Source organism: Gossypium raimondii, chromosome 5, assembly GCF_025698545.1.
Source record: "Gossypium raimondii isolate GPD5lz chromosome 5, ASM2569854v1, whole genome shotgun sequence".
Taxonomy (NCBI): domain Eukaryota; kingdom Viridiplantae; phylum Streptophyta; class Magnoliopsida; order Malvales; family Malvaceae; genus Gossypium; species Gossypium raimondii.
In genome coordinates this window covers 42,053,070-42,063,942 of record NC_068569.1, presented here as the reverse complement: position 1 = coordinate 42,063,942, position 10,873 = coordinate 42,053,070, and the positions used below count along the sequence as shown (strand labels likewise).

Sequence of the window (10,873 nt, the reverse complement as noted above, 5' to 3'; positions counted from 1 at the left end):
CAGAATTTGCAAGAAGAGGACATCGAGTGGAAAACTCATTAGTTGCTTCCAGATGAGATCCTATATAGATGTGGTAATTTTGATTAGGTTCCACTGCTTGGAATTTGGGGAGCTGTTGGATATGCCCCATTATTGGTGCTAAGGCAGTATAGGTCAAGGCAATTCATACCTGTGACCCAAGGAATAGCTGATTGTGAATTTTCATACAGGGATGATGGTTATAGAAAGAAGATTCAAGAGATGTCTAGCGCATGGAAACAAACTCGCCGAATGAAGAGGTTAGCTGTGGGTCCGATGACAACTCCTGAGTATAATGAATGGTGGGTTAGGAGAATCAACGACAATATACCCAAGATAAGTCAAGAAAACAGCCAATTAATAGAGGAATATTTGCGAGCCGTCCCTTCTGAGTTGGAAATCGTAGGACAAGATTTTGAAAGAAGAAATGCGGAGTTAGAAAAGAAGATAGAACAAATAGAGGAAGAGAAGATGAACTTAAGATTAGATATAGACGTTCAAAAGCTCGAAAATGAGAAACTAAGAAAAGGGAAAAATAAGGTCGAAGAGGAGTTGGATAGTTTGAAGACAGATTATAAAAAGTTACGACTGTCAATGAAAACTACCGAGTTGGGAAAAACTTCAGAACAGTGGCGAGCAAAAATTCGAGGAGAAAAGGACAAAGCCGATAGATGGGAACGAAAATTCCAAGAGATGCAGAGGCGAAATGAGAATTTAGAAAAGAGTTTGTCGGATAGCCAAAGAGAAAAAGGTGAATTAAAGGATAGGGTGACTGAGTTGGAAAGATCTCTTCGTCAGTATCAAAATCGAAATTCCGCAATAGAGTTGAGAGCAAGCTTTGGCAAGATTGAGGAAATGAAGGAAAGAATAGAAGAGCTAGAAACGGCATTGCAAAATTGTGAGATCCGGATCAAGTATTTGGAAGCAAGTGAAAGTCGTAATAATGAGCAGCCCCACTACTTTCAAAATCAAGTTAGGAGCAGAGATCATATTATGGAGGAAGCTGTGGTCCAGATTCGAGAAGTAGCTGATCACATACAAACTTTGGCAGTACAGGCTAACATGCTGAGTGTGAAGTATGAATTAGAATCAGATCGGAGGCAAGAGTTAGCTTTGTTACTTAGGAAGATTAGAATTCTGAGTAATAGGGCAAAGCTTTATTTGTAATTCACTTTATGTAAAGAAATTTGATTTCTAGTAAAGTTTTCTTAAATGGAATTGAATCAAAATTGACGCATTTTTGCATTCATTTCATGCATTGCATTTGTTTCGTATGCATTAAAAAATATTAAAAGATTCTAATTAATTTAAATCACTCCTCAGTTAATCTGGAAACCAACCAACCTACCATACACCGCTACGGTACTCGATCAAAAACTAAAGACATGGACCAAAGGATGGAAAGGCTAGAACAGTTCCAAAAGGATATGCAGGATCAGCTTCAACAACAAATGAATGAACAGCTTGAGAAAATTCAGCAAAAAATGATGGACAAAATGATGGAATCTCAAGGGAGTATGATGGCTCAATTAACTCAGTTGTTGACCAGAGAAACTGATAAAGGAAAGGGTTTTGTGCTTAATATGGAAGAATGAGACAGTGAGGGACTTCTTTATCCCCCAAGCTTTACCCCTTAACATGGGCAGACCCAAGTGAAAGTACATCCGCGCAAATCCTCTGTCACCATTTAGCCTCAGCAGTTCCAGGCCGGCACTACAACACCAATGAATTTTCAAGTTGGATCAGGCGCTAACCCTGGAGACAACCTTGTTAATCCTACTATCCCTGATTTCGATGAAGCAGCTGGAAAGGAGAAAATGAATGATGAATTGCCAAAACAACTAGAAGAAAAGTACAAATGGCTAGAGGAGAAATTTAGAGCAATGGAATTTGCTGATAGCTACTATGGGATTGATGCTAAAGAATTGAGCTTGGTTCCAGATTTGGTACTCCCATACAAGTTCAAAATGCCAGAGTTTGAGAAGTACAACTGAACTAGTAGCCCCGAAGCTCATATTACTATGTTTTGTAGGCGTATGACTGGGTATGTTAATAACGACCAGCTGCTGATACATTTTTTCTAGGATAGCCTCACGGGGGCAGCATCCAAGTGGTACAATCAATTGAGTCGTACCAAGATTAATTCATGGAGAGATTTAGCACAGGCATTCATAAAGCAGTACAGTCATGTAACTGACATGGTACCTGATAGAATCACTCTTCAAAAAATGGAAAAGAAGCCCAGTGAAGGTTTTAGGCAATATGCACAGAGGTGGAGGGAGGTCATCGTCCAAGTTCAGCCACCGCTCTTGGAGAGGGAAATGACAATGCTCTTTATAAATACATTGAAAGCCCCGTTCATCACACATATCTTAGGAAGTGCCACAAAAATCTTCTCTGACATAGTCATGAATGGTGAAATGATTGAAAACGCCATAAGGAGCGGAAAGATTGATGCTAGAGGAAATAACAGAAGACAAGCCTCAAAAGAGAAAAAATGAGGTGAACAGCGTGAATGCGTATAGTAAATCGATTACGGTGAATCAGTCAAGGAAAGTGCTTGCTAATCAACAGGATTCATCAACACAAGAATCAAGAGTAAAGCAAGGTACTGAGAAGCTCCAGTTCACTCCAATTCCAATGTCGTATAAGGAGCTATATCAAAGCTTATTCAAGGCTCATGTTGTTTCCCCTTTTCATGTGAAGCCTCCACAGCCTCCGTACCCCAAATGGTATGACGCAAGTGCACAATACGATTATCATGCAGAAATTACAGGCCACTCAATAGAGAATTGCACTACGTTTAAAAAGCTAGTTGAAAGACTAATCAACATGGGTATTGTCAAGTTTGATGACTCATCTAGTGCAGAAAATTCACTGCACAATCATGATTGATAATGGGTTGGATACAATGTATGAAGAAGTGGTGGGAAACGATCACATCAATGCCATATATGAAGACACATTTGAAAAGGGACCTTGTTAGATATCCACCCTTATAAACTTGAGAGTGTTTTAAATAATCGGATTGTAGAAGAAATCTTTGTAGCATCTAGAGCTTACTTAGAGTAATGTTCAGAACACACTTGTTGCCTTTAGCCTAGAGGCAATAAGAATTCCTTTATGAGATAGAATCATATCTGAGCGTCGTTATTCTAATAAAATATATCTTTGCATTCATTTTTGAGCTAATATTCTTTCATTCTTTCTAATAATTATTCTTTCATTCTTTTAGATTTTCTTCCACATTATTCATTTATTCATTCATAATCATATTGTATAGATAATTATTCTTAAATTTGTACATTCTTTGTATATTCTTTGGTACCTACAATAAGTCCCTGGTTATCAACGACATGAGTGATGCTGCTACAGACTCAGAATCTCCTTTTGAGCGAGACATGTGTTTAGAGGGATCTCATGACTTTGAAAATGACATAGATTGTAGCCTATTTTCAGACCTGTTAAGGATGGTAGAACAAGTCGAGAAACGGATCTTACCCTACATAGAATCATTGGGATACATGACTTCTCCTTATGTGGGGCATAAAGGTAATTTGGTCGATCTCGCCAAAAGAGTCTGACGGTCACTTATTCATCTTTGTGGTCGTCAATTACTTTACTAAATGGGTGAAAGCTACTTCATATGCCAATGTCACAAAGTCGACAATTAGTAAATTCTTGAAGAATCATATGTCAGTATGGAACATCAAAAGGATCATATCTGACACTAAATTTGAACAACAGCACAATATCAAAAGTTTGCAGTCTGTTCACGATTAATGTCATATCGCCCAAAAAAAAGGATGGCGCAAAAACAAACTCTGCCAGGGCAATGTCATTCTTTTGGGCCTATCGCGGTTTTGCCTATTGAAAACAAGATTCATTCTCTCTGAGTTTTTGGATCCAATCCCAATTGAAGAGGAATGTTCAAAGTTATCCATCATGGTCAAATGCGCCAAAAGCAAATGATGCGAGCTCACAAAAAAAGTCCGCCCTAGAGAATTCCATGAGAGGGACCTGGTGTTGAAGAAGATCCTTCCCATACAAAAAGAACTTCATCCCAAGCTGGGAAGGACCTTATGCGGAAGACCTTATCTGGAAAAGCGTCGATTTTGATCAGAAGGGATAACCAGGACATGCTTAATCCCATGAGTTCAGATTCAATCAAAAAAATACTTCAAAAAAAAGAGAAAAAAAAAGGAGAGGCCAACGTGAAAATCCGCAAAGGACGCCTTGAGACGAAAGGGGATTTGAGTTGAAAACCCGAAAAGGGCGGCTCAAATTTTGACCAAAATGGGATATGAGGTGATCAGAGCAGCTCAAATTGAGGCATATGGTGATCTCGCTATACCTGAATCAACAGGAAAGGGTAGGCGACATCTTAGGGCATCGACGAAGTACTGCAGATCTCCTAAACACATGTCAAACTCAGAATGATCTTTAGAAATTTTGTACAGAGAAGTTCAAGCTGCGATATCTGGGGCATCTAGTCTTCATATTATTTATATTTGAATTTTTTGTTCTTGTAATACTTCATTCTTTCCCAAGATATGTGTTCCCAATCAATTTCTTTATTATCTTTCTTTTTGGTAATTTATTCCTTTCAAGTTATGCTCAGATTCAACTTTATTCTTATCCATTGTTATTACTTTTTGCAAGCATGTTGCATTGAAATAATGATTAATGGACTAATAAAACTTTCACAAGGGAAGTTTTGCATATTACTCCAGAAGTTTCTAAATAATACAGGAACCTGAAACAGGACTATTGTTTAGAACACACTAGGTTTAAAAGGTTGGAAATCTAGGAGGGAAAAGTCTAAATTGAGACTATCCCTTCAGATTTTGTTGTCAAAGTATTGATTAAACAAAATGACAAGATGTCGTGTCGATGATAAGGCTTCAATGAACAAGCAAACAATGATCACCAAACAATAGGAAGAGGTTTCCTCGGAGAAGAAAATTCTTCATTTATGCATGAGCATTTGATATGACACCCTAGGAATGGTGTAAAAGACCAAAGAACTTCGTATTCTGTATCATTGAATCGTGATAAGAGAGGATTGTGAAAAAGTTAAATTCTTCTACCCTTGGGTCACAGCGGGAGAAAGATGATACAAATTTTGTGTCCTAGTGGATTGAACTTTGAAGTTCACAGTGGGGGGCAATTTGATCAAGTATTTCTTTGGAGATGCCAGTCGAGCAAAAAGGCGTTGTAGCACGTCAGTATTAAAGCCTTAATAAACTTCGAGCAATGACAACCTAAGCGGGATCATTCTCGAAAAAAAATTCTGCATTCATGCAAACACCATTCACTCATACCTAATTAGAAGCATTTGATTCATTTTGATCATACCATCCTAATCATTAGGCATAATTAGGTTCATTATACAGGTCATGTTCCCCAGAGAACAGATCAGTGAAGATAGCAGATCTTGCCTTCCTGTACTGATAGCGAAGCAGATCAAAGATACCAGCCTTGTCTCACTGAGTAGCAGTGGAGTAGGTTGAAAATAGCAGATATTGCCTTCCTGTGCTGGCAGTGAAGTAGATCCAAGACATTAGTCTTATCGCCTTGACGTAGCAATGGAAAAGATTGAAGCCACAATGGCGAATCTTTTTTCCCTGGCGTTATAGCGGAGCAGATTGAAGCCACGACGGCGAATCTTATCTCCCTGGCGTTAAGACTTGGCTTAGCTGAAGTGGAGTGGATTGAAGCTGTGGGCAGCGAATCCTATCTCTTTGGCATTACAGTGGAGCAGATTTAAACTACGACGGCGAATCTTCCTCCCCTGGCATTGTAGTGAAACAGATTGAAGCTACGATGGCGAATCTCGTTTCCCTAACATTGCAATTAAAAAGATTGAAGCCGCAACGGCAAATCTTACTTCATTGGCGATGTAATGGAACAGATTGAAGCTACGATGGCGAATCTTGTTTCCCCAACATTGCAATTAAAAAGATTGAAGCCGCAACGACGAATCTTACTTCCTTGGCGGTGTAGTGGAACAGATTGAAGCTACGACAGCGAATCTTGTTTTCCCAACATTGCAATTAAAAAGGTTGAAGCCACAATGGCGAATCTCATTTCCCTGGCGTTGTAGCGGAGCAGATTGAAGCCACGACGGTGAATCTTATCTCCCTAGCGTTAAGGCTTGGATTAGCTGAAGTGGAGCGGATTGAAGCTGTGGGCAGCGAATCCTATCTCTTTGGCATTACAGTGGAGCAGATTGAAACCACGACGGTGAATCTTATTCCCCTGGCGGTGTAGTGGAACAGATTGAAGCTACGACGACGAATCTTGTTTCGCCGACATTCCAGTTAGACAGATTGAAGATATCAGGTCTTATCTCCCTGAGGTTGTAGTGGAGCGACTAAGTAAGCAAGTCTTATCCTCTTGAAGTTGCAGTGAGGCAGACTGAAGGTGGCAAATCTTATCTCCCTGAAGTTGCAGTGAAGCATATTAAAGCCAATAATCCTATCTCCCTGAAGTTGCAGTGGAGCGGATTAAATCCACAGATCTTAGCTCTCTGGAGTTGCTGTAGAGTAGATTGCATCTAATCTTGTCCCCCTGAGATTGCAGTGGGGCAAACTCAAGAAAGCAAGTCTTATCCCCTTGAAATTGCAGCAGGGCAGACTAGATAAACAAATCCTGGCTCCCTAAAGTTGTAGTGGAGTGGATTAGAGTGATGGATCTTATCTCTCTGAAATTACAGTAGAGTAGATCGCATCCAATTCATTTTTAAGTTGCAGTAGATCAAGTTGAAGCTATAAGTCTCCCTGAAGTTGCAGTGGAGCAGATTAAAGATAGCAAATTTTGTTCTCTTGAGAAACTACAATGTACGAATCCTATATCCATGGCATTGCAGTGGAGTAGATTGAAGCACTGGTTCCTATACCTCTGAAGATGAAGTAAGAAGGAATGAGACTACTTAAAGAAGAAGAGTACCAAAGTCCAGCACGACCGGGTAAAATTGGGCATTTTTAAAGTTTTTGCTCTATTCCCGTTACACGATAACGAGCAAAGAGGGGCAGCTGTAATACCTAAATTTTACCCGGCGTACATGAAGAAAATAAAGCAGTCCAAATTACAAGTGGGCCCATATGGCCCAAACTGAAATAAACCAAAATACGGTGGCCAAACTACATGCGGCCCAAAACAGATTCAAAAACCCCTAGGGTTTCAGGGATGAACTCGCGCCGCAACCAAGCCCCGACCTTCACCTACACAGTAAGAAACAAACAGCAAAAAAAGGAAAAAAATCAAAGATATGCAGATCAAATAAGATCAAATCGATCAAATAAGCCATTGAATATACTGTAAAGAAAGAAAAAGGAGGGGAATACAAAGAAAATATAGAAAAAAATATTCATAGGAAAGAGATATAAAAAAAATTTTGAATACAAAAGGCGATTTTCCATTTTATTTACTCAGTGTTCATCATTCTTAGTTTCATTTTGTTATTTTTCTCTTTTTTTCCCTTTTATTTTTTATTTATTTTTTGTTTGAAGTATAAAGAAAGTTGGAAGAGACTTACCTGGTCGCCGGAGTCGTCGAGCCGGTGTCTTCTCCATCGAAATCGGGGCATGAGCACTAGGCTTGATCGGTGGCGCAAAGAGTGGGTTTAAAAAAAAACCCTAGCAGAGCCACTGCTCTCCTTTTAGAAAAAAACAGAATGGTTTTCTAATGTTTTTCTTTCTGTTTTGTTTATTTTTAAAGAAAGACAAAACGACGCCGTTTAAGGGGGTCAGATCCGCGCGTCGACCCGACCCGCAAGCAGGGTCCGCGCGTTCTGGCCTAAAAGGGAAATTTACGCAATTAGACCCTCTCTTTTGCGACGTCTTCAATCAAACCCATTTTGTTTTTTTTTTAAATTTAGCTGCATATTTCATTTTTGTTTCAATTGGGTCCATCGTTGCGCAGCGTTTTGGAGGGCAGGATTAATTTCCCTTTTAGTCCTCCTTTGTTGTTCGCGCATTCAAGTTTGTCCCTTTTTTATTTATTTTCAAATCTACCCCTTTTTTTCGTTTTTAAGTTCAATTTAGTCCTTTTTTTCAGCTATTTTATTTATTTAATTATTTTTATTATTATAATTATGTTATACCATTATTTTATTTTATTTTTATTTTTATTATTATCTTTATATTCATACGCATGCATCATTTTTTATGTAATATATATATATATATTGTTTTATATATAGTATATGTATACTTGTATATATTTTATACATAGGTTTTTATTTTATCTTATTTCCTAACTTTTATATACATATATATCTACTTTTATATTTTAGTTTCAATTTTTTTACTTTGATAAATATGTATATCGTATGTTTTCTTATATTATTCTTCATAATTTTTTATGAAATAATGATATTATCCTTTCCAATAGTTTTATGCCACATCTCGAATTTCAGAATTTTAATTTGAATTTGATTTTTTTTCAAGATGAAAATACTAAAATTCAAGATGAAAATACTGATGTGACATAAAACTATTAAAAAAGGATACAGATGACGTGGCATCATTGTTTCATACAATCCTTTCCCCTTTCTAAGAGAGTCAAGACGAGGAAGTTTTATATAGGGTACGGATGATGTTTTATAAAAATAAAAAGGATTAATGATATTTGGGTAAATTATACCCATGATCACTTTTGTTTACCTCAGGTTACATTTTTGTCACTTATATTTGACATGTTACGTTTTAATCACTTACGTTATCATGTTGTAACATTTTAGTCATTGAGCCATTAATTGCCGTTAGCAGTGTAACGGTAAGCTGACGTGGCACGTTAAATTATCATTTCAAACAAAAATTTTAGGTTAAATTATACAATTGGTCCCCATATTTTTTTAATTTTGAGCAATTTAATTTTTTATTTTATGTTGTTTTAACTTTCTTTTGTTTTTTTTCTCCATTTTCTTCTGCTTCCCCCTCTGTTTTCCTACCTTCTCCATTTCTTTTAACATATCAGGAAGTCGATTTGGTAGTGAAGAAAGAATCATGGTATGGTTTTATGGGTTTTTATTATAAGCAATGATGGCTTTCGACTTATTACTTCTTTCTTCACTGCCAATTTGACTTCCTGATATGTTAAAAGACATGGAGAAAGTAGGAAAATAGAAGAAGAAACATAAGAGAATGGAAAATAAAGAGAAAAAAAGAGAGTAATGTTTAAAGGACATAAACAATAAATTAAATTGCCCAAATCAAAAAAATATGGGGATCGATTGTATAATTTAACCTAAAATTTTTGTTTGAAATGATGATTTAGCATGCCACGTCAGCTTACTGTTACACCATTAACGACAATTAACGGCTCAGCGATTAAAATGTTACAACACGATAACGTAAGTAACTAAAACGTAATATTTCAAACATAAGTGACTAAAATGTAAGCTAAAATAAACAAAAGTGACAATAAGTGTAGTTTACCCATGATATTTTTTACTCAAGAACATTTTTGAAAAAAATTAATTAAGTTCTTTTAAAATTTTTGTATTCAATTCAACCTTTAAACAACAAAATTAGCTAAGTAAACCTTTTGACTAATGTTGATCATTACAACCCTGATGTGATATTTCATGTCAACAACAATTGATGACATAGTAGTACAATGTCACATCAGCAAAAAATTAATTTTTTAAAATAGAAAAATTAAAATGACCATTTTTTTAATTTTTTGCTAGAATGAACTTCAGATATACTTCTCCAAGTTCATTCTTTCAAATCTTAATTTTTTAAAAATCTAAAAGTAATTTTTAAAATTTTATAAATTGGTAAAATATTATTAAAATTCATAAAATATTAAATAAATTGAAAATTAATAAAACAACCATTTAAAAGTAAAGTTTAAAATGAATCTAGACATAAGATTGTCCAAATTTATTGAAGACGATTTTTTTAAAATTATATAAAGTTTAAAACAATATTAAAATCAATTTTCTTTAAAAATTGATATGTTTATCAATGTTTTAATTATATTGGTATCTTTTAAGATGTATAAAAATATTTAAAAAAATAAAATTATTTTATTTTAATTTCATATTTAATTCATTATTTTTGACACGTCATCTTCATCCTCGCATGCTATATAGGCTACTTCGTTGACTGACGCTTGATTGACGGTTAACTCACGTTTTCCGTTAAACTTGAGCTGCTTTTTGAAAAATTCGTAACATTTAAGGCATCAATCCAAAAAAACAAATGGCTGAAACCCAAAAAATCCATTAACATTGAAGGTATTTTCGACAATTATGCCAAAACATTTCATCTTTCTCAACATTTACTAATATTTAATTTTCTCAACATTTAAAATTAGAGAAGAGAAGTAAGGGAAGGCCAACAACAAATAGTTAAGAACCAAACCCAAAGCTTTTAATTAATTTTTTTCTTTTCTTATAAAAGATAGGAAACAGTTTGCAAGTGGATTTGGGGTTGACTCTACTCTTCTCTCCCTTTTTTAGGGCTATTTTTTCAACTTCAGTTTTTTTTTTTTTTTTTATTTCTAGTCAAATATTTTTCTTATTCTTGTTGGTGCCGCCAGACAAACAGACGACACCATTAAAAAATAATTTTTTGTTACCCGATATACTTGTATTTTTTCGGGTATTTTGAAAAAAAAAATACCAATGTTGCCTAATAAAATGACGGCACAAAAAAAAAATCGTTGTTTTTAAAACCAATGATTGGCTGATGAATGGGGAAAAGAAGGGTAGTGCCACCGGTGTGTCAGGTGGCAACGGTGAAAACTGTTCAAAACAGCCCATTTTCGCAAATAATTTTTTCCTTGACCCATTTTTATAATTAATTATTATTTTTATATTATTTCTGTAAAAAAACCCTAA

At 35.7% G+C, this 10,873-nt stretch overlaps 1 protein-coding gene across 1 annotated transcript; it reads left to right on the top strand.

The window, feature by feature from the left end:
• The first annotated feature begins 489 nt into the window (after positions 1 to 489).
• LOC105767044 (uncharacterized) lies at positions 490 to 1,185 on the top strand. Its single transcript, XM_012586574.1, has one exon. The coding sequence runs from the start codon at positions 490 to 492 to the stop codon at positions 1,183 to 1,185; it is 696 nt and encodes a 231-aa protein (XP_012442028.1).
• The last annotated feature ends 9,688 nt before the right edge of the window (positions 1,186 to 10,873 follow it).